General features: G+C 36.9%; 1 protein-coding gene across 6 annotated transcripts in view; it reads right to left on the bottom strand.

The window, feature by feature from the left end:
- The window catches only part of aclyb (ATP citrate lyase b), a 90,218-nt gene that overhangs the window by 43,937 nt on the left and 20,993 nt on the right, over positions 1-25,288 (bottom strand). For all 6 annotated transcript variants that reach the window (XM_079845672.1, XM_079845674.1, XM_079845671.1 and 3 more), the window contains exons 7-13: positions 22,955-23,085; positions 22,742-22,860; positions 19,279-19,415; positions 18,622-18,683; positions 18,408-18,525; positions 14,336-14,490; positions 10,142-10,235 (exon numbers count right to left, since the gene is read on the bottom strand). In XM_079845672.1, the coding sequence (XP_079701798.1) occupies positions 10,142-10,235; positions 14,336-14,490; positions 18,408-18,525; positions 18,622-18,683; positions 19,279-19,415; positions 22,742-22,860; positions 22,955-23,085 (816 nt within the window). The remainder of the gene's footprint in view (positions 1-10,141; positions 10,236-14,335; positions 14,491-18,407; positions 18,526-18,621; positions 18,684-19,278; positions 19,416-22,741; positions 22,861-22,954; positions 23,086-25,288) is intronic.

Genomic DNA, 25,288 nt, shown 5'->3' with positions numbered 1-25,288 from the left:
GGCCTTCCTTTTCGGCAGAGAAATCTGAGGAGCAGATGGTGCCATTGGTCCATCAGCCATTGAATTGGCGTGATTCTATAAGGGCTTCAGACAATCGGCACACCCAGAGGGCGTTCCCATTACGTCATAAAGTGACGCAGCGTCTCGCTCCCTACTCAGAGAACATAGATTACGCAAGTAACCTGAGACAATATTTGCTTTTAAAGAAATCAATTTCTAAGGACTACAGCAAATGGCCGGTAGGGGCTAAAGACATTCCTCCAGGGTCTCTGACATCACCAGCCCCAATATTTACATAAACCCCTCCTCCGAGAATATTAATTAAGGGGGGAGGCAAGGCCATTTTGTATCGCTGCGGGGAAGCGTTAGAGTGTTGTTGCTGCAATGCCGATGAAATGCTGTTATTTTCATCCGGAATGCAGGTCCACTTTGTTCAGCCTTCCTAGGGACGGGGGTGTGTTGCAGTGCGTTTAACATACAACATGTTATATGCATGTGTGTATGAGACAGAGGGGAACAGGTCGCATTTGCAGCAGATATATGCTGCCCATCATAAATCAAAGCACGAGACAGACAGGGGTCGGAGGAGAAGACTGGAAAATGTGACATAACGGACAATATTCGTCTGTTTTGCAATACACGCTGCACATTTCATGGAGGAAAGCTTCCACAATCTTCACGAGTTCAATGAAGGATTTGGCGATGTGTTTTCCTGTAATAGTTTGTATTGTTAATTGTACGTTGTAGCAAGGAAGTACAGAGATGACAACGCTGTTTGGCTCTGCAAACCAGTTTGTTAAATGCTCATTCATACTTAACGTTATCCGACAAACACCTAATGTTACAAACTTTTTTTTAAATCTCAACAGCGAACTTGGCATTAGTGTAAATTATTCTTTGATTAGAGCTTTTATGTATTGTTTATCTACAGGCATGCTAAACATGGTTCTGTGTTTTATTTGGCTACTAGTTAAGCCAATGTTTAATGTTCGTTTTGGGTTAATAGTTCTTGCGACAGATATTTGGCTATAATCGTTCTAAAAATACAAAAGTAACAGTGCCATTCAGTAGCGATCACTATAGATCCACAGTCTTTACTCTTGAGGACTGAACAGGTTGAACAGGTTGAACAGGTTCTGCTCGATCATCTTCACTAAAATTGTCTGGGTCTGATTCGGGCTCAGATAGGTATGGTTTTTTTGACGCCATTGTTTCTAGTACTAGTACAAAAAAAAAGTCTACCGGTAAAGGTAAGGGGCGTGACGTTTCCGACCAACGTGCACTAGGCGATTAGCGAATCACAACACACTGGGCCAGCTAACCAATCTGAGCCCATTGCGTATTTTTGAGGGACCGGCTTTATACAACCCGGAAACCATCAGACTGTTTTTACAAGGAGGGACAGAGCAGTGTAGAATAAAGGTAAAATATATGAAAAATAATAAAAACATTTAAAAACGAAGCCTGAACACATGTTACAGTGCACCCCACAAACACAATCAAGCATTCTAAAGGATGTGTTTTACCATATTTGCTCTAACAGGCAGGAAATATACAGAAATTTAATAAAGTTATCAAACACTTCACATTATTCACCGCATAAAATATTAAAGAGCACCTATTATGGCATTTAAAATGTTCCAAATATTGTTTCCCCAACAACAAAGTCCCCAACAACAGTTTTGCATGCATGCAATGACAAAAAAGACTTTAGTTTTCTTATAATATGCATTTATTTTTACCTGTTTTGACAGCGATTCTCAAATGATTCTTTTAGTGATTCACTTTTCAAAACCCCGCCTTTACGTGACGCTAATCTGCGGTGATTGGTCCGATGACCCAGTCAGTTGTGATTGGTATAGTCTGTGCAGATATTTTCGGAATCGGAACGCCCATCAAAGTCTTATAGTGACAGTAATTTGTTAATATGTGTCAGGAGTCATGAATATGAAAACCGCGTCAGTACCGTTTGATTGTAATATGAGCCTCAGCTGATCTCATTCATAAAAAAACTCCTCTATTCTCCTCACGAAGACTCGTGACAAATCAACATCCCTCAGGGCTTTTAGTTCAAAAGTGTGCAGATGAGGAGACATATTGATAGATTCTCATATGTCTGTGTCAAATTTCTAAACAGAGGAGTATTTTTTATTCAATACTTCCTCAAAATGCGCAGATATAGCCTAATCATTAGCGATTGAGTCTCTTATGTGTTGTTTTCAATTCATACTGGCAGCCGGAGGGCGCTCTGTGCACATGTAGTCCATATATGGTACAGACAGACGAAGAAGATACCATGTGCCATAATAGAAGTCCATAATAAAAGCTAATGCAAATAGAGACATTTGAAGACTAATAAACACTCAATCGCGACGATGTATGGTTAGTCTTCAAGCCACTTAGTCTTCAAATGCTCATCCTTGGGCAGATTAAAAAAGTTTGCTTTTGAGTCGCACTTCAGAACACAGCGTCTCGTCGCCATGATGTTTTCTAGTTTTCACTGGCGTCTTGGAGCGCAATAAGTGGGCGTATCGTATTCAAATAACTTGACAAGTTGACGTCATCTAGTCAGAGAAAAAGCTTCGGTCTTCTAACGATTCTTAAAAATGACTCAGAGTCGACTCTTACTTTTGAAAGAAAATAACTATATATACGGTGCACTGTCTAGAGCGGTGAGTGATTTTCTCTTTTGTTTTTTGATTTACATTAAAGGGTTAGTTCACCCAAAAATGAAAATTATGTCATTAATTACTCACCCTCATGTCGTTCGACACCTGTAAGACCTCTGTTCATCTTTGGAACACAAATTAAGATATTTTTGTTGAAAGCTGATGGCTGAGAAAGGCTTCAGATAGGCCTCCATTGGCATTCAGTACATTTACACTCCCAAGACCCATAAAAGGCACTTAAAACGTCGTTACAAAGTACATCTCACCACAGTGACTCTACAATAATTTTACGATGCGACGACATTAGTTTTTGTGCGCAAAAAAAAATTTAAATAACAACTTTATTTAACCTCTTCTTGTCTTCCGTGTGTGCCTCCACGACGCATGCGCGAGAATATGACGTAGCGCCGGGGTTCGGGAATCCATGAAATGCACACTTTAACCCCATTTTGAGAACTAAGCCGAGACCTAAAGCACGATCAATGTAGAATTCAACAGCTTAGATACGCGCGTCTTCCTCTGCTTGTAAACAAATCGCTTCTGGGTCATGTGTCCGAATGCCGGATCTGCGTCATATTCTCGCGCATGCGTCGTGGAGGCACACACGGAAGACAAGAACAAGTTGGATAAAGGTGTTATTTTGATTTTTTTTTGCGCACAAAAACTATTGTCGTCGCATCGTAAAATTATTGTAGAGTCACTGTGGTGAGATGGACTTTGTAACGACGTTTTAAGTGCCTTTTATGGGTCTTGGGAGTGTAAATGTACTGAATGCCAATGGAGGCCTATCTGAGGCCTATCTATTTTCTCAGCCATCAGCTTTCAACAAAAATATCTTCATTTGTGTTCCGAAGATGAACGGAGGTCTTACGGGTGTCGAACGACATGAGGGTGAGTAATTAATGACATAATTTTCATTTTTGGGTGAACTAACCCTTTAATGACAGACATCACAGCAGTAGGATTATTAGGCTGCAGTCACTTTAAAATCTTAAGCACAATGATGCAGATCCGGATCTGATACGCATCCGATGTCCTCATAACTCTTTGCATTTATTTGAGTTACTTAATTTAACTAATTTAAGACTTTGCTTACGAGTATACTCGACAAAGTGGACATTTTGGCATACTTTTGTGTGTTTTTGTCAGTTTAAGCGTGAAAGATAACTCATTGCGGCCATGTGCTGTCTGAAGCGGCCTTCTGTGCGCATGTGTTCTCTGTGTGTCACACAAAGAGGAAATTCACTGACAGCATGCCAGTACAGATTTAAGCATCTTTTTGTGCTTGAATGGTTTAATAGCACTTGAATGAATGATAGCGTGACACAGGATGTAAACAAGATGCATGATTTGTGTAAAAAAAAAAAAAAATTACCTTTATAAAGATCTAATTTTACAACGAAATGCCTAAACAATAATCCTAAAACTGTAAAAATTAAGTTTTAAAATTTTACGTTTTTAAATTAATAGTATTCTGTTTATAAATGATAAGCTTCACATTTCTGCTTTTACATCCTCCAAAAGTTCGCCCATCTCACGTCCATTGTAAATGTCTCACCGTAACCTTGATTGTAGGTAAGAATAAATTATAATTTTTTTGTAATTGAAATAATGCCATAAATGTAGTCGGCTGTCTACTGAACCCAGAATATTCCTTTAATGACAAGTTTTAGTTACTGTTTTAAACACTAAATTGGCCTTTTAAACTAATCACAGTACACTGTAAATAATTGCTGTACATTGTATTAGTTACTGTTTTTTATAATTAACAGTATTGCTTTATTTTATGCTATGATTTGTGGGAGTATGATAAATAATTGCTATAAAATTTACAGTAAAATAAGGTATTGTACATATTACAATACGAGTTTGTTTTTGTTAGTTTTAAATTGCTGTTATTGTATTTGGCATTAATTGAACATTTTAATTTTAGTCATTTATAGTAAACATATTATTTCTACTGTAATTTAGCAGTGACAGCTGTAAAAAATATGGCTTAATTTACAGTATATGTATACAGCAGTACACTGTTTTTACAGTACAATTGTAGTTAATGATTTATGGTACTCTTGTATATTTACAATCTTTCTGGCAACTAAAATTGCCAGCAAGTTACTGTAAATTTTATAGTTAATTATTTACAGTGTAATTTTTAAAAGAAGCATCAGTATTAAGTATTTTTGAAGCACCTTGATCATGTAAGAAAATAACTGAACATTTAAATTAATAAACAAAAATTTGTATTATGCTCAAATGCTCAGGCCTATGTCTTAAGCAAGTGCAAAAATGTTGAGCTCAGGGAGAAAACAGAAACCTCTAAAGGGTAATTTTCACACTTAATCTTGATTTTCAGAAAAGTTACCACATGGATAACTGGTTTGTGGAGGGGTTTTTTTGCACTGTGACATGCACTCTACGTTTGTGGAGAACCTGCTGCCAAAAAACTGGTAGATGACCTGGTTTATAACATTCAAGTTGAAGTTTTTTTTTGCGTGTTGACAGAAATAATTTACTATGCATTCAGAAAAAAAAAAATCAAAAACGTATAGGTTTTCTTAAGCATTTGGAATTGTTCATGTTAATTAGAGATCAGAGCCGGCCCAAGGCATAAGCGAACTAAGCGGCTGCTTAGGGCCCCCTTGGCCACCAGGGGCCCCCAAGAGCACATGAAACGACTTTTTGCTGTATGTTATTTTTATGATTATTGAAATCGCTAAATGGCCTTAAACAATTACTAAATAAACTGCAAAATGTTAAGTTTTCTAATATATGCACGGACTGATTCTGACAGCACTGCACAAGCTTGCGGCGCCATCGGCCGGACACTATTCGCTTGTTAGCCAGGGTTCAAAGTCCATAGTGCGAGAAAATCAGCGCTAAAACATACTACTCGTCAGTTAACTTACCCGGTAACCTTTTTATGAATGGAATGGATGGATTTAGTAAACACGGACTGTAGTAAACACTGTAGTAAACACGGACGTTGAAATGATTGCTTATCGTGCGAAAAACAACATGAGAGGGAGTAAATGCAGAATTAAAATTCTTGGATGAGCTAAACATTTACAGTTTGAGTGGTCATTTTGACACGCTTTCTTGTGATGAGAACTGTGACTGATTGCATTTATCATCTGAAGTGCACGCGCTGCCGGAACGGCACTCTTCAACGTGAGAGTGCAAACATTATTTAACCCTCAAAAGACCTTCATATTACAGCCCTTAATTGGTCCTTCGTGGACACTTTTGGGCACGGGGGTCTGAGGTGTGACCTCAATTTTTTTAAAAATAAATTTTATATCAATTTCTTCAATAATATAAAAACTATCAATTTATGCAGGTTTTTTTTTTTTTTACCACTAAAAGTACCATATTTTTATGTAAAATATATCTATTTTATATATAATTTTTTTATATATTTAATATTAATTTAACTTGGGTAAAAAAATCAATTTGAGTATGTTCAGAGAGCCAAAACCTAAAAATGTGAAGACTTTGGTGACATCTGATGACCTATATTGGTATAAAATTATTTTTTTTCAGTAGCCACTAGATGGCAATAATAGTACCCAATGGCAACATTAAGCATAGCTGCATAAAGGCTGAACTTTATAAACCAATGTTTTAACGAATTTAACCTCTTAAGTTTTACATTTTATCACAAGTTAAAATTGTAAATAAAAAAAATAAAAAAACATCTTTGTTGTTTTAGACTATACAAACATGCCAAAACATGCTTAGACAAATCTGACCGTGCAATAAGAAAAAGACAAAGTAGGAGATCATGTATAATTAGATTTTTAACAAAATCATTAAATTTAAATAACTCAAAAAGGTTAATGGTACCAAACAGGAAAGAATAACAATAAACCTAACAATAACAACAAAAAAGTAAGTGTTAACTTTCTGGTAAGTGTAAACAATGTAAACCTGACAAATATGCTTACATGCACTTGTGGCAGCAGGTAATTGTAAGAAAAAAATTATTTGCATTTTTTGCAGACAATGCTGTTTTTTTTATTGTGCTGCACTAAATCTCTTTGCCATTGTGCTGCTTCAGAATTAACTGAAAAAGCAACTGCAACTGTGTGTGTGTGTGTGTGTGTGTGTGTGTGTGTGTGTGTGTTCGCAGTGGCTTATTGGCACATTCAAATAAAAATGCTTTCATTCAAAAAATTTTTGGACAAATAAAAAAAAAAGCTCTGAAATCTATTAAATTCCCATTCATTCCTATGGGTGCCCATTTTTGTCCACGAAGGCCCAATTAAGGAGTTTTTTTTTTTCAACCACTTAACATTATAAAATCGAGTCAATTTATTTATTTGTGTGTTCAGGGGGCAAACTTAGAAAAAGTAGCCAAGTCTTGTACTGCTCAGATTAAGGGAAGTATTTTTAAATTTAAATAAAAAAATGAATCGCGCGAAGGTGGACGCTTGAACATTTTGAGTTTACTCGCTTCATTCACGCCATGGGCGGGGTTTCTGCCAGCCGGCTCGTCTCATTGAGAAATGGCTGACATGGGCTGTGTTTACACGTCTTTTTTTGTTAAAATCTACTGTTAATGTGTCACAAAATGTAGTTTTAAGAGTTTTTCAGTCGATAATGTAGTTGTTTAAAGCTCAAATCTGTGGTTTATTTATATAAAGAGTTAGCCTGGATGCCAGCCGAATTAAGCCCCGCCCACAAATTTTTTTGCTCGGGCAATTCGGTCTGGACTCGCTCCATAGAGGAGTAATTATGCCCGAACAGAAACTGTTCGGACCAATGAAATTGTCAGGGCGGGCTTTAGACGATGATGGACAGATGATAAACAGTAACGTAATCATCCACGTCATCGAAGGCTCTTGGGTTGAATTTGCTCTTATCCTAAACGGAGAACTTGTTCGTATATGCATTCACCTTCACTATTTCTCTCAGAAACGATGATCGTGTTGGTAAGTACTCTGTGTATCCTTAAATTATTTAATTACTGGCAAAGATCGTTTACACTCATCTTTTTCTTGTAACGTTACTTAATCCAGCGTGCGTGCATACAGGGTTTCCAAGTGTTTTTGCAATGTCGCGCACAATTGCTACTCAAAACTATAGCCCAAAACAATAACTTACCAGGGGGTTCTCCGGAAAAAAATGGCGTTTGGTTGGCAAAATATGTTATTTTGGCAAGGTTGCCTGCTAAAATTCGCATTCCTGGGTTTATATAATCACATAATTTTGGGTCGCTTCAACCCGCGGACATGGAGAAAAACACGGACTTGGCAACACAGTGCAGTTGAGTTCTGTTGACATTTGACAACTAACGTTACGCGTCGCTCCGTTGCTCTGATTGGTTGTGGGTCTATCCAATTGAGGTCTTTCCTGGCTCGGTTGAAACACGCCCCATAATCAAAGCTCAATGGAGCGGTACCAGACTCATATTCTGACTAGAATTGAGTATGGCCACGCCAGGCTAATAAAGAGTGCCTATTTGAACATTTTATCTGGCGTTTTCGGAGTTGTGAGCTCCAGCGGATCAGCGGCGGTCAGCGCTTGTCAACGCCGGCGAGGGCAACCTTTCCTCGGCCAGTCCTTCTGACGTCTGCCGCTGGCTCTGATGTCTCTGTGGTGTGTCTCGAGCTATAATTCGTCTTGTAACGGGCGATCTTTGGTCTCATGGATCAATAATTTGTTCCCTGGCAAATCGTTTAGGCTGAGGGCAAAGTGAAGTTTCATGATTTTTTTTATTTTTAGGCTATAACTGTACGTTACAGTTGTAACGTTAGCCTACTAGCACTGACTTTGAATGTTTGACTGAATTGTTTGCTTTATTTCATGTATAGCTTATTATACCTTTTACTTATACTTTTGTATTATTGATCATACATAAACTTGCATTTACCAAAAAGAGACTGGGTTGTGTTTCATGTAATTTAATGTTATCACAGTGATAATCATATTGTCTGAACCAGATATTAATATACAGATTTTCTCCTCATTGTTGTCACTACTACACAGTTTTACTAGCATGATTATTCAAAGCATTTTAGATGGTTTATTCTATATGTATAGTGCATTGGAAGCGGGAGAGGTGGGACATAGCTAGCGTGGGGAGAGTAGCCTAATGCATGAGGGTAAAAAATGAAAAGTTTTCTGTGACATTATTACATTAAACAACTATATATAATGTTGAATATAATGTATAATAAAGCAATGGGAAATATTTGTTGGGTCCTGATAACAATACACTAATAATAATATTATTTTAATAATAATAAAAAAGTACAACATTTAAAAAAACACTCTTTATTTTGGCTACATATTGGGATACATATCGTATCATGAGTTCAGTATCGAGATACATATCGAATCGTTACACCCCTAGTGCGAATATCTTGTCTGATGTGCTGAATGTCTTGGAGTAGGCTAAAGCATAGCTTCCAGTTTCTCAGTAAATGTTTTTCTGCTATATCGTCCCCTTGGAATTATAAGTTGTGTAGCCTACATTTCGGACGTTTTTATTTAGAAAATAAAAAGGATCTTTCTACACAGTCGAATGGAATGCAAAAAAATACAATTTTATTTTCACCAAAATAAAAGCTGTTTAATGTTTGAAAGAAATCAACATTTCTTGTTTTTAAAAGAAGTCTCTTCTGCTCATCAAGTCTGCATTTATTTGATCAAAAAACAGTAATATTGTGAAATATTATTATAATGTAAAACAGCTGTTTTCTTTGTGAATATATAGTAAAGTGTAATGTATTCCTGTGATCAAAGCTGAATTTATCATCATTACTCCAGTCTTCAGTGTCACATGATCCTTCACAAATAATTCTCTTATGAGGATTTGATGCTCAAGACACATTTATGATTATCAGTTTTTAGATTACAATATTTTTAGGATTCTTTGAAAGCTTTCTATTTTAGAGAAATGCTTTCCTTTTGAACTTTCTATTCATAAAAGAATCCTGGGGAAAAGTGAGCATATTCAGCATAAGAGAAGAGGCTACTTAAATAAAAAAAAAGTCGCCACATATCCCAGTCTGAACTGTAGTATATAAGGCTTTGAATATTAACATCTGACCACTCTTGTGGGTTTGCTACTGTTACAATTAAAAACTGTGTAAGGGTAAAAACATGACAGGCAGACATGATGTAAGCAACACAGCTACAAATACTAACATTGATACTGGGTGTGCGAATGATCAAGAATTGACAATAGTCAATCGTATTGGTGGCACCGAGGGGCCCCCAAATAAAATTCTGCTTAGTGCCCCATAAGGGCTTGGGCCGGCCCTGTTAGAGATATGACAAATTACAAGATGCTGGTAAATCTTAAATTTTGTGTGATGCTGCATCCGTATATAGTTCAGTTAAACTTAGCGCACCTTTAATTGAGCTACAGTTAAAGAATTAATGCAAAATTCAGAATCAATGCAAAGTAGCTCGTTAAGGTTCTACAAAAGTTGTTAATAAAAATTGATCAACTGAGCTCCAAATACCTGGTGGAACACCTGCTGTGGGCGTCATGACATCTGTGACACTATTGGTCAATTTGTGTTCAGAGAATGAAGTATTTCTGGTTCTTGCTGGCGTCTGAAATAAATAACAAAGGAAGAACTTACTTCTGGAAGGGTTTGTGGGCCACTGCCATATAGAATTTATTACCATGATCAGGGCTCTGAACTGGTTCAAGGAACGAAAACAAAAACTGGAAACAAATAAAATTGACAGGAACATAAACAACAATAAAATCAAGTTTAATCCTTCTGAACAGAAATGCTTATTTGAAATTACCTTTAACTGGTTAATAACGTTATTTTATCGTTCTGTTTAATATTTTGATTTGGCAGTCAACCAATCATGAATTCAAATAGTACGGCCTATGCAAATGTGAAAATGACACATCCAATTTGAGTGAAAGGACATGTCCGTGCTTAGTTGTCAAGTCATCATAGGCAAGTTGCAATGGCAAAGTCAACCATTAAAGCATTGCATTTAATTGAAAATGAATGGCAGGTAATATCCAGCATTGCATGTGTTTTGAAACCAGCAACAATGGCAGGTTAGTGTAGTGTTAGATAAATAATGTAGAGTATTTTTTTAATAATTAAAGGGGGGTTGTGATCTAAAGCTATTTCATGCATTCTGACTTCTTTCCAGAGTTGGATTCTCAGAGTTCCAGAGTTCGCTAAACATGGCCAAAAAAAATTAAAAATTAGATGGGATGTATGACACAGTATTTCTGTGCCAAATACACTCCTTCAGGGCTGCACCTTGAACAAGTTTCGGAACGTTTTTTTTCCCCTGTATGACGTCATAAAGGGTGGAATTCATAGTATGGGCACTTCTCCTGGATGAGCGCGTGCTGACATCAAGCAGAGTGAGAGCAAGAGCACGCCCATCAACAAGCTTTGTTCGGGTTAAAAAAGCCATTGGCTGTCATTTTGTTTTTAGACCACAAAATCAATAATGTCACTTAAGAAGTGTGTTTTTGGTTGTGAGGGAAAGATAACCTTGTTCAGCTTCTCAAATAGCCCAGTGTTAAAGGGGCATTTCAGCGCTGGGAAGATTAATGTGTATTTAAACTCATTTATGTGGTAGAAATGTGAAATTATTTTTGAATTTGGTGCCTTATAGACTGAGAAAAGGCAGAAAATGTATTGATATTCATAGTAATAAAATCATTTCGTTCAGTTAGAGAATAGACACTACAATTAAAAACTGAACGTGTCTTTTCAATAAAGTGTGAGTGAGCCGAACGAAAGTCAAAACACAGACGCAGCAGGAGTCAGATTTCATTCATCAAGAGAGAAGAGCTGAGCAGAGCTGAGGTAAGCGCGGCTGTCATTCTCGCCGCGTGTCCAGTCTGGCGCGTTATCAGATCGCATATGGAAGCTAAATTTTCATAGGAATTGATTGAAAAAGTTGAAACACTCACTTTGCTCCGTACCGCTCCGTTATGAATGCTCGAGCCGAGCGGCAGCGGCCGTACGCATTTACATTCTGAGAGTCCCCTGTGGGCGGGTTGAAAACATGCAGAACTAGCTCCTGTAGTCTCTAGCCTCTGGCCAAAAATCCTCCGATGACATAAAATGACGATATTTGCGTCATCGGAGGATTTTTTTCCAGATATAAAATGCATAATTATCTCGTCTCAGGGGGACATGAGGGGGAAAAGTACCATAATTCGAATATACTACCGGGTTTCTACTGATACAAAGCTTAATGCTAAATCATTGAAGTTACCCTTTTAGGAAACAGGGGATGCAGTTTGTTTTTCCACAGCAGCAACAGAGTTCTGCAAGTGTGTTTGTTCCCGGTCATGAGTCGGAACTACAGGCGGTGAGTGAAACTGCATCTAATGTCTGTGTTTTGTTGGCAATCGGCGTGCAAGTGCAGATAATGTAAACAACACAAACGTATCGAGAATCGAAAGTTATCCAGGGATAATGCCATGATGTATTGTGTATGTCATAGGTGTGTGTGTGCTTATGACTCTTTAGCTTCACCCTCCCGCTGCACGCTTGGAGATTTGTGTTTTGTCAGTTTTTCCTGTCATTTAAATCTAAATATTGAAACATTCAAGATGCATTTACTAGATAAGTACAATTTTCAACTAAATAAGAAGAGCATTTTTTGCAGTGTAGTCAAATCTTTTGATCATTTAAAATTTAATAGGCCTTTGTTGACTACATTCTAAATAAATAATTCTGGAGATTTGTTTTGTAGAAAGTTATTTTTTTGGAGTTTTGTAGAAAGTGAATTGCTTTCTTTACTGTGAATTTTGTTTTGTATACATTTTATCTTAATTTTAATTATTTAATTTTTTAGCATGAGACTACTTTCAAAAACAAAACAAAAAATGGTACAAAAAATGTAGAAAAAATGCTCTTAATAATTTTTGTCTTTTTCCTAGTCTAAATATTTAAACATTCTTAAATCAAGATGCATTTAATAAATAAGTGCAATATAATATCCTTTGTCCTGCTGCTCATTCATTATGCAGCTCATGTGTGTTCTTTTGTTATCTCAGGTGTTATCTCATCATTATTCATTAGATATCACATGTCAAAACTTCTAAAGGGCCCCAAAACAGCTCAGACTCCTAGGGGTTAAGAAAGATGTTTGATAACTATTACATGTCTGTATATGTCTAACAGGGAAGGTCACAAGTAAATATAATAAGGGTGCACAGAAATTTCGGCCGCCGAAAATGTCGAAAATGGGAGTATCGATTTCGGGCCGAAATAAAAAAAAACAGCCGAAAACGTAAACCGAAAATGATTGTCACATGCCCCCTCCTTTCACTCACGGTCGAGCTGTTATCACGCGACGCGTCTGCCTATCAAAGATTAAGCATGTCAGCGGTATGAGAACAAATAGAGACGTATCCAGCTGAACTACCCATTGACAGAAGCGACAATCCCCTTGACTACTGGCGCGCGAACAAAGGCCGCTTTCCATTGCTTGCGCGGATTGCACACAGGTTATTTATCTGCCCCAAGCACCAGCACAAACAGTGCACAGACAGACTATTCAGTGCAGCATCACATGTTCTTAATGAGAACCATTCTGTGATTTTCTGTGCAGTTATTCAGATAATTGTGGATCTTTTTTTGCACAACTGTTAAAAAACTATTTTATTTGATGGAACATAAAACTTGAAGAATAATTTTATTTGGTATTATTATTTATATTTATTGTAAAAAAATATAGATATTTTAGGTTTTGTTATGTAACTTAATAAAAGTTTGATTATTTTATTGGTTTGTAATTTTTTTTCTTTTCATTTCAGATCCATTAAATTCAAGCAATATATATATATATATATATATATATATATATATATATATATATATATATATATATATATATATATATATATATATATATATATATATATATATATATATATATATATATATATATATATATATATATATTTAATATTTAATATTATATATTATATATATAATATTTTAGAATACTTTTTTAAAAGAAGCCATTTTCGGCTTCAGTTTCGGTTTTCGGCCAAGTGCATCTTAAATTTTTGGTTTCGGCCCAGAATTTTCATTTCGGTGCATCACTAAAATATAACATTTATTATAATGGTTTTATTTAACGATTGTTTTAAGTTCCCAAAGTTCACTATTAAAAGTTGTTTTTTTTAAGCCTAATAAATGTTGAAATTGGTAGCTTTCATTTATACTGTAATGTAATGTCATTAATGTTTCATAGAGACATTAGTATCAGTGACTCTTTAAATTGTTTCTACATTAATTTGGAGAGTAACTGAAAGGATTACAATATCAAAATATTAAAAACTCCAAAAATATTACGATGCGATTAATTAGATCATAAATTCCCAGCACTAATTACAATGTGTTCACACACATGAATGAAATGAACACATTAATCACTCATTAATCACACTCATTCAGAAAGGGAACAATTTCTGACATGTGTCTCACAAAAGATGGATCACGTGCTCCAACGTCTTAACTCCTTTTGGAAGTCAATGCATCATGTTGCTGCTCATTTGTAAGTTCACTTATGGCTGCTTTCGCTCATGTCACCACAAATGGCCAACTCTATAATAATAAATAAACTACTTTGATGCTGAAAAAAAAACATTTACAAAATTTTAATTTCTTATATCAGCCAGTCGGGATAAACTACAAAAACACACTTACAGTTGCATTAGCACTGGTGTTCAACAGGAAATTGGCGGTGTGAGCTGCCGCTGGAGGCTGATTGGGAACTGGCCGATGACCCAGCGCCATGCCAACAATAGCAGTCATGTGAGTCTCTGTGCCGAAAACATGGATAGGAATTCCAGTAGTCTTTCCTGTTGAAAGAAAAAGAGAATCAGAACAATGAAAAGATGCAGAAATATGAGATTGCTCATGTATGATGTATATTGACTACCATTCACACACATGAACACGTGGACATTTGGTCAAGATCCAATTTGACCAAGCAAATGAGGATTTAAAGGTCACAGATTGACCTCTTGGGTTTTTCTCTTTTCTTGATTCAGAACAATGCAATGGTGTCTACTGCTGCCTATCATGATCACAATCTGTCCCTAAATCTGCAGAAGTGGGTCAAACTGACTAATTACAGAATAATTTCCACTCAGACCTCATCACTTTCCATCATATTCTCAGTTATTTCAGTGGAGTACCTGAACTAAACTTCACATGATCTGTATCACTGCATGTTGATATTAGACATGCTAAAAATGTTCCATGCATAAAGATGCATGTCCATCAGATATCTATCCTCTTTTAAAGCCACAAATAAAAATGTTTTAATGCATGATTGACAGGACCTTCACATCAGTCTTGTACAAATTGACTGAAACTTACTAAACTAAAATTTACTAACAAAGCTCTAAGCTCCAGCCCTAAGCTTCTAAGAGTCAGTAGCTAGGCCAAAAGTTTCGAGGAAGGCATTTTTGTCACTGAGAACTGAATGTGGGATTGCATTCTGTCTGAGAGAGGCGGCTTTCAGTGTGCACTTTGAGTTTTGTGTGCAAGTACCACATTGAATTCCTTTATCACGGTTTATTGTGCTTAATAACTCCATTTAGCATAATGCACGTCTCAATAGCTCTAAAAAACTTTACTATTGTACTATGCGACATGGATATATGTACATACCTCAATTTAAATAATATAGCAAAATCTCTAACCATAGACACTTTATATCATCGCTAAGACATAGGCTTATATCATCATACCATCCAGCCCTACGAAGCGCTCACGTTTATTTAATTCAAATCACAGCCTTTTGAAGTTTAATAATCACATTAGACTGTATCATGACTCCTGTTTTTCCATACCCAAATTTAAGATTTCCCCAGATAATTAAGACCTGTGTTGTAGCATTACATCCTGCAACACATGGATCCTTTTTGTGGACTTCAGCTCGGCCCAATACCATCATTTCAAACCTGTCCAAATTAACCCAGCTCCCTATGCCCTCTGTCAGTATCTGTCAGTAGATCACCAACTTCCTGACAGACAGGCAGCAGCTAGTGAGGCTGGGAACCTAGCCTCAGACCTAAGAAGACTACAGTGGATAGTCCAAACTGCTGAGAGAATCATCACTTCACCCCTAACCACTCTCCAAGAACTTTACTCATCCAGAGTGAGAAAAAAGGTTGGCAAAATCTCTATGGACCCATCACATCCAGGCCACTTCCACTTTGAACTGTGCCATCTGGTCGGCGCTACAGAGCACTGAGCACCAGAACAGCCAGGGACAATACAAGTTTCTTTGCTCAGGCCATCTATCTCATGAACAGTTAAATGCCCCCACTGGGCCATAAACTGGTGCAATACATAACACTATTTATACTTATTTATTTAGCACACCATACCTCTTTTTTACATTCCCTTACATTGTATATAACATCAGATCATAATAAATTAGCTTTAGGTAGGCCTCCTAGATTTTAGGTTTACTAGATAAGTACAGTAACAGTAAAAAAAAAAAAAAAAGTTTTCTGGGGGGAAAATCTAAATGTTTTTTACTTAAAGTTTTTACTTAAAGCAAGCTAAATTATCTGCCAAAAAAGAAACAAGATTTCAATCAGAAATGTTTTTGAAAGAAGAGCTAAAAAAAAACAGTAATATTGTGACAATTGGTAATGATGAATGTTATAAGTCAAATATTTGGGATTATGCAATGCAATTATGATTTCAAATAGTATCTGATGACTTTAGGTTGATTGGGACACTTTTTCCCAGTCATTTCAATAACAAATATTTTCTGAATCATTTGTAAACGATCAAATACACAAAATACTCAAATCTCATTTCGAGATTCAGTCAGAAACACGTGAAATGCATGAGCCAGCACTTATGCTACGTGCAAGATTTGCTACATGGTAGTGGCTGCAACGCAAGGGAACACCACAAATTTGTTTAACCACGTGAAAATTAAACACAGAGTGACCTATGACAATCTAATAAAGAAACAAAAACAGCAATCCACAACCCCCTCAACATCCTCCGTAACCCAGGCATCCATAACAGACACACTCTACAACACAACTCCCTATCCGTTGAATTCGGAAAGGCACAAAAAAATAACTGATTCCGTTTATATTAGCAGCCCTACCAGCATGTTGACTTGAATCATTTTTATTTTGTCTTACATATTAGTTAAAGCAGCACTAGGTAGGTTTTGCTCTCGGGGTCCCCCTACAGTTGGGAAACAGTATTGTCCTCTACTACTGTCGTAAACTGTCATTCTATATCGGGGGATGCGCACGTGCATTTGTTGAAATGACAACCATGATAGCCCTGAACACTGCAGCAGGAGTTCACATGCAGGTGTTCTGCTTGCGTCGCGTGTGAAATGTCTTCATCCCAGGTACAGTGGCATATGTTTCAGCATGTCATATGAATATAATTTCATGGGTTTTATTTTTTTCAAACACCAAATGATCGCAATGCTCACGTTTACAAGCCAGCGTCATTATAGTAGCCTAGTCTATTGGTTACCGTTTTACAGAATCTATGATACTTCCATTCAATGTTTGAGTGGTTTGTAATAACCATATATCGTCAATATTATAATATCAAGCTACCATAGATGAATCTGCAAATTTAAAAAATCGATTTGCATTATAGCTTGAGGCAAGACAAATAAACAAATATCACAGACATGTTAGGTATCCTAAAATATGATTTTGTACGTCTTATGTATTTACTTGAAAGAATGTAGCCCCTCCTCCTTCAGCTCACGCCAATGAGCAAACGCTGGCTCAATGTTGATCCTCGTCCTGCCTTTAATCCAATCACTTTCTTGTTTCCTCTTTTTGCTTTCCTCCGACAAAACCTTTGCTTTCTTATTTTTCTGTGTTGCTTCGGCCATGACAATAACATTCGGCAAACAAACGATAGTTGGGTTTGCACGTCCGAATTTAAGGAAGTGGGGGTGGTGGTGAAAGTGACGTATATGCCGTAAAGCAGTCGAATTTTGTAGTTCTTACTACCCGAAACCCGAAGTTTAAAAGTACGATTAAAAACGATACAGACCCCATCAGGCTATGGCAGACGTGTCATTCAACCTATTGTAAGTCGATGTATCATCACAAGAGTCTTGAAAATATATTATAAAGGTTGAAAAGTTACCTAGTGCTGCTTTAACTTATTTGCTGTTAATTCTGGGGGCTGATGGTGAGCCAGCCTATAATATTCTGATCGAGTTATTAGCTGGAATTTGTTGACTATATTTTGCCAAAATGTTGCCTACTTGTTTTCAAGAGATTGTGGAAGTGCACTTTGTTGTTGATCTTATTTATTTGTGGTTATCATTTTTACTTCAATACTTTTATACTTTGATTTGAATATATGTTATATTATTTATTTTAATAGTTCAAAAAGTACAACAAATGTTACAATTTCAATTTAAGAATTGTTGAAAGGTGTCTTTTTAATAAATGCAACACTTTCCCAAAGTCATGTGAAATAATCGTGATTTCAATATTTACCAAAATAATCGTGGTTATGATTTTTTCCATAATCGAGCAGCCCTACCACGCGGGTCACGCCTTTTCAGCGCAAAATTTTCACTGCGTGTCTTTAGCAAATCCTGACAGTAAATTTTAACACCAAAAGAGGGTTTGCGCTGGCGCAAGCTGTTAGTAAATCTTGCCCTAAATGTGTTTGTGCTAAACAAATCTCATTTTGGACCCCATTTACACCTGTTTTTAGCACCATCCTTAAAATAAAATAAAAATACACTTACCTACTTCCTCCATCACTCTCAGACCTTCCTGGTAGTTTGGACCGCCACGTCGCACAAAGATGGTAACCTCATGTTCTTTTAAAGGCCCCTGGTAGTCTTTGATAGCCCTCACAATGCCCTGATGAGTGTTATGAAACGTGATGAAACATGATAAAAAGAACAACGTGACATGATCTAACAATGATGAAATACCAAGACAGAGGAGTTGTCGTACCTTAAACGTAGCTGCTACATTAGTGAAGTTAGCAATACTGCCACCAATGATAAACACCTTTCCTGTAAGGTAAGATTGGGAGGGAAAAATTCTCAATTTAAGAATTTCTGAATCAGCAAATTCCTCTTCCTGAATTCAGAAACAACATCAATTTAACAGAACAACGGAATGTGCATCAACAGAAAACTTCTTAGATGTTCTGTTTAAAGTGTCCGTCTCACCAAATGCTACATGATGTTTGGCAGCTGCAGGTTGTTTTACGATGCAAAACATGCAAAAAGCTCATAGGAAAAAGCATACACTGACTACAACATCAGTTATTAATATTTTGTTGGTTCTCTCTTGATTTGTCATCGGTTCATAATTTCTTTGCATGACAGCTCATGCCAAATTGTGCAGTCAATTTTTGGCTGTTTCATTGCATTATCACAAATAAAAACATTTGACTCCAAGTTCAACTACGCAACATGCTTACAAAATATTTAATATAATATTTGGATAAAGGGTGAAGATGTAAATTTTCACTTTTGGCCACTACAGTATAAGGTAAAACATTATTATTATATTTTTTTTTATATTTCTATTATTTCTATATATTTACATGCTAGTAATTAATGACCTAAAAAACATGATATTCTGTCACACACACAAGCTCACCATCTGGGTGTTTCTCACGGGTCATTAGAGAGAGGATAGTCTTGGCGTAGTCGTATGTCTGCTGCTCACTGGGAGCTCCAGAGTACTCCCCATAGTTGGCTAGCTCATCTACTCCACCCAGATCACAGATTGTGTCACTGAACAAACAAGCGTAAGAATTTACAACAAGGTATGATTTGTTAACACTAATGCATTGGCTAGCATAAACTAATAGTATGCAATGTTTGTTAATTTTAGTTCATAAAAATACAGTTGTTCATTGTTTTTTTCATATTCCCTGTGCATTCAGTTAGGTTAAAAGATTCAACATTTGATTACAAAAAATGATTATTAAATGTCGAAATGACCATTAACTAAATGCTAAAGTATGTTATTGTAACAAATTAAACTGTCTGTAACAAATATAAACTTATTGTGAAGTGTTACCCACAATAATCACAAATGCAGCCCATATTTAAAATATGTAAAATAATGTGTGATCAAATATTCTGAAACAAAGCACACAAAGAACAAATGTTGTACTGCACCAGGAAGAAAAGAAACATGGACTAATTTATTTAATAGCAGGAACCTGAAGAAGTAATTTGTATCTACATCAATTGAACACATACAGTAAGGAGTGAAATTACATTTTATGATATTAAAATGATATTTCACATATACAGTATGTACTGTGCACTAACAAAATTCCTATCGGATGACATATATTGTTGCATGGTGTATCATGAATGATAGCGAAAGGCATACATATTTATACTGTAGTCAATACAGGCTCCAGTCTGTAACAAATGCGATCGCAAAATATTGCCAAGAGATTATTCAGTAGTGTCTGAAATATGGCAAAGACATGTCCCTCCCACCATCTAAATTTAGGTGGGGCAGATTCTAGGTTGTTTTCTCTTATCAGTGCCAAAGAGACTCAAATAACTGTCGTTTTTTATCATTCAGGCAAGTGTTATACATCATTAAAATCTGTTAAGTTTCTATTTTTTTTTGTGTACAGTCACAATAAAAACAAATTGTTGTGTTTTTTGCAAAATAAGGGAAACAAATATGATTCGCGATCTTCAGCCTCTCTCTCAATGATGTCTTTTCTCTTCAGAAAATGACCTGTAGCTTAGTGAGAACTTGATACACAAACATGAGACAAATGTCTAAAGAAACGTTGAAATGTCAGGTTTTAAATCATGTAAATCAAAACGAAAACAAATATTCTGTGTTTATGTAATCTGTGTGAAAAGTGGGAGATATCAGTCAACTCATTACTGCCTCATTACCCGCTAATGCGGCCACGCCCACCGACCGCGCGCTCATTCAGATTCAAATACAGGCGATCCATGCGTCGACGCCCACACACACATCAACTCATGCAGACAACTAGTGAAGCTATGGGTCAGATACATCGCTTTGAGTAATAATCCTGGAATAATTCTCCTCATGGAAAGATGATTGAGAGTTCATTGTAAGGTAGGCTAAGTTTAAAAGGCTCAGTTAGCATCTGTGAATATTAAATGCAAAAAGACTGTTTAAATATAAATCCTGAAGCAACATGACGCAAGACTGTTTAGACAAGATTTATTTGGCCTGTTTTCGTTTTGTATAAATTGTATTTTAATTTGAATCAATGTTTTTAATAGTTGCTTCTAATTTTATTAGAAGTCAATATAACAGACAATAGCCTTAGCGCACGCGTCTCATAAATTAACTTAAGATGGAAATGATATTTGAGTATTAATTGCCTTTTTTACAGTGAATTTCGTTTTGTATAAATTGTATCTTAATTTTAATCAATGTTTTTAAAACGAATTTTGCTTCATATTGATGTTTAAATATTATACCCTATGTTGTTGTTTTTTTGTTTGTTTTTTAGAAAGTTAATGGTTTTCTTTAAACTGAATTTTGTTTTGTATGAATTGTATCTTAATTTTAATCAATGTTTTTAATATATTTGATATAATAACAGACTGGTATAATTGGTATATTTGATACCAATATAGCAGACAATAGCCTTAGCGCTGACTCATGCATTTCACGTGTTTCTGACCGAAGCTCGAAATGATATTTGAGTATTTTGTGTATTTGATCGTTTACAAATGATTCAGAAAATATTTGTTATTGAAATGACTGGGAAAAAGTGTCCCAATCAACCTAAAGTCATCAGATACTATTTGAAATCATAATTGCATTGCATAATCCCAAATATTTTACTTATAACATTCATCATTACCAATTGTCACAATATTACTGTTTTTTTAGCTCTTCTTTCAAAAACATTTCTGATTGAAATCTTGTTTCTTTTTTGGCAGATAATTTAGCTTGCTTTAAGTAAAAACTTTAAGTAAAAATTATTTAGATTTTCCCCCCAGAAAACTTTTTTTTTTTTTGTACTGTGAGTCGAATCATGATTTGGAATCGCGTGTCAAACCGCCAAACTGCTGAAATCTGGCGATCCAAACTGCTGAATCGACTCACTGATTCATAATGCTTCGAAGCTTCATGATGCCGTGTTTTGAAATAGTCATCACTATATAAGTCGTTATTTAGGGTTTTTTTGCGCACAAAAAATATTCTCGTCACTCCATAAAGTTATTATAGAACCACTGTAGTGAGATGGACTTTGTAACGACGTCTTTAGTACCTTTTAAGGGTCTTGAAAGTGTACCGTGCATTGTGCCAATGGAGGCCTTTCAGAGCCATCAGATTTCAACTAAAATATCTTCATTTGTGTTCCGAAGATGAACGGAGGTCTGACGGATGTCGAACGACATGAGGGTAAGTAATTAATGACAGAATTTTAATTTTTGGGTGAACTAACCCTTTAAGGTGTGCTCTTAAGTTTTCCAAACCTTATGTTATACTTAGGAAAATGACAGTTAATAAGCTTTATGCGACACGTATCGATTTTAAGGGATTTATAAATTTCTAAAATTAAAATCAAATGGCGAAAAATAGGAAATTCTAAGGGTTTATGATGTTTAACCAAAAAAACTCTTAAGCAACACTTAAGTAACTTTTCTGTAACACCCTTAAGTTTAAGGGAAACGTAAGGGTGTTTTCAAAGAGATCGTTCACCCAAAAGTGAACATTCTGTCATTGTTTACTCACCCTCAAGTTGTTCCAAACCTGTATGAATTTCTATTTTCTGCTGAACACAAAATAAGATATTTTGAAGAATGTCAGTAACCAAACAGTTGATGGGACCCCATTGACTTCCATGTTTTTTTTTTTGTTTTTTTTTCATTCTATGGAAATCAATGGGGTCCATCAACTGTTTAGTTACGCATATTCTTCAAAATATCATCTTTTGTGTTCAGTAGAAGAAAGAAATGGAAGAAAGGTTTGGAACAACTTGAGGGTGAGTAAACAATAACAGAATTTTCATTTTTGGGTGAACTATCCCTTTAAGGGAAAATTACACTTAAGGTGCTTTATGCAACCAGGCATAGGATGTTGGCAGAACCACCTGTAAACCACTGATGCACCGCCACCAGCCACCATGGTCCAAATGCGTCCTCTCGGGTTCAGCAGGGTGAGTTTCAGACTGGCTCCACTCTTAGCATCGAGATCTGCTATGTACGCTTCCTGTACACACATAAACACACACAGACATTATGAGGCACAGAAGATGAGCTCTCTGACAGTTGTGTGTAATGGCATGACCTTTGTTCCCTTGTACCTCAGGATAAGCTTCTCTGCCAAATGGCGGAGGAAACTCCAGATCACCCCACTTGGGCTTGCAAATGTAGTCGGCAGCCGCATCAATTTTAGCAGCCATATCCAAGATGTACACTCCTTCCTTAGTGACCACTGCATATACGGACACAGAAAATGACATATGATTGACATTCCGGCATTACCATCCATGTATTTTAGTACCAGCTTCTCTCAGGTTTTCTTTTTGATTCAGTACCAGTTTATAAGATTTAGTCCTTTTAAGGAAGGTGAAGACTAACACAACCTAAACACTGGATGGGATAAACAAATTTATATTACCGTAATATTGTTGCACCCTGTCAGGGTTTATCTTGTTGCTGATGCACATTATCGCTTACATAACGCATAATGAACAAAAGTCAAGATACAGCACAGTTTGTATTCTCCAAATATTTCCACATATGCATAATACACCGATCATATGCTGGCATGACAGGTGAAGTGAATAACACTGATTATCTCTTCATCACAGCAACTGTTAGTGGGTGTGATATATCAGGCAGCAAGTGAACATTTTGTCCTCAAAGTTGATGTGTTAGAAGCAGGAATAATGGGCAAGCGTAAGGATTTGAGCGAGTATGAAAGGGCCCAATTGTGATGGCTAGATGACTGGGTCAGAGCTTTTCCAAAACTGCAGCTCTTGTGGGGTGTTTCCAGTCTGCAGTGGTCAATAGTCTGTGTTGCTGGTGTTACCGGTGTTCAGCCACAAAACTGATTACAACACTTTCCCACCGTGTCACCGCCCCCACAGTCATTTTGATTATAGTAATACAAATAATTTAGTTCAGTTAGAGAACAGACACTACAATTAAAAACTGAACGTTTCTGCTTAATATAGCCTGAGCTGAACGAGAGTTGCAGCAGTGAGGAGTGAGGAGCTGACTGACAAGATGACGGCGCAAGATTTGCGTTAGCGAAATGTAAAAGCGCCTATTTAAGCGAGCTTGTCATTGTACTGTTTTGTTGTTGTGTTTTACATTAAGAAGAATATTGAACACCCTATTCAAGCAATTCGCCCAGAATTGCCGCTAATTCTGAAGCGAAAGTATAATGTGCACGGCCGCACTAGCATTCATAACGGTGCACGTCCACTGGCACGGAGCGAGCAGATGAGAGTAAGCATTTTCAGTTCATTTCTATGGAAGCCAGAATTATTTATAAACACTCGCTCTACTCTGCACTGGTATGAATGCCTGTGCGGCCGTGTGCATTTTACTTTCGGTAAAAGTACCCCCGCCGGTGATACCGGTATTACCGGTGTTGTCACATGTCGATTAACAGGTGGGAACATTTCCTCACCACCACATTCCTAGTCAGTATCTATCAAAAGTGGACCAAGGAAGGCAGTGGTGAACCGGCGACAGGGTCATGGGCGGCGAAGGCTCATTGATGCACGTGGGCTACTGTAGCTCAAATTGCTCAAGAAGTTAATGCTGGTTCTGATAGAAAGGAGTCAGAATACACAGTGCACTGCCGTTTGTTGCGTATGGGGCTGCATAGCCGCAGACCAGTCAGGGTGCCCATGCTGACCCCTGTCCACCGCCAACAGTGGGCATGTGAGCATCAGAACTGGACCACAGAGCACTGGAAGAAGGTGGCCTGGTCTGATGAATCATGTTTTCTTTTACATCACTTGGATGGCCGGGTGCGTGTGCATTGCTTACGTAGGGAACACATGGCACCAGGATACACTATGGGAAGAAGGCAAGCTGGCTGAGGTAGTGTGATGCTTTGGGCAATGTTCTGCTTGGAAACCTTGGGTCCTGCCATCCATGTGGATGTTACTTTGACACATACCACCTACCTAAGCATTATTGCAGACCATGTACACCCTTTAAATGGAAACTGTATTCCCTGGTGGCTGTGGCCTCTTTCAACAGGATAATGTGCCCTGCCACAAAGCAAAAATGGTTCAAGAATGGTTTGAGGAGCATAACGAGTTTGAGGTGTTGACTTGGCCTCCAAATCCCCATATCTCAATTAAATTGAGCATCTGTGGGATGTGCTGAACAAAAAAGTCCAAACCATGGAGGCCCCACCTCGCAACTTACAGGACTTAAAGGATCTGCTGCTAACATCTTGGTGGCAGATACCACAGTTTTTTTCCTAGCCCATATCTTTCTTCTCACAGCATGGCGGGCCAAATCAAAGGTCATCATGGGCCAACCTTGGCCCGCAGGCCCTTGTTTGGACATCTCTGGTCTATACTACATAGACCAGCGTTTCCCATACACCCCTTCCAATACACAACTCAACAACTTGTGCATAATTTAGAATTCTAGAGTTTCCCACTTGT

The sequence above is a fragment of the Gobio gobio genome (assembly GCF_949357685.1).
Source record: "Gobio gobio genome assembly, chromosome: 20".
Lineage (NCBI taxonomy): Eukaryota > Metazoa > Chordata > Actinopteri > Cypriniformes > Gobionidae > Gobio > Gobio gobio.
The sequence above is the reverse complement of the archived record's forward strand: the minus strand, read 5'-3'. Positions and strand labels throughout refer to the sequence as shown.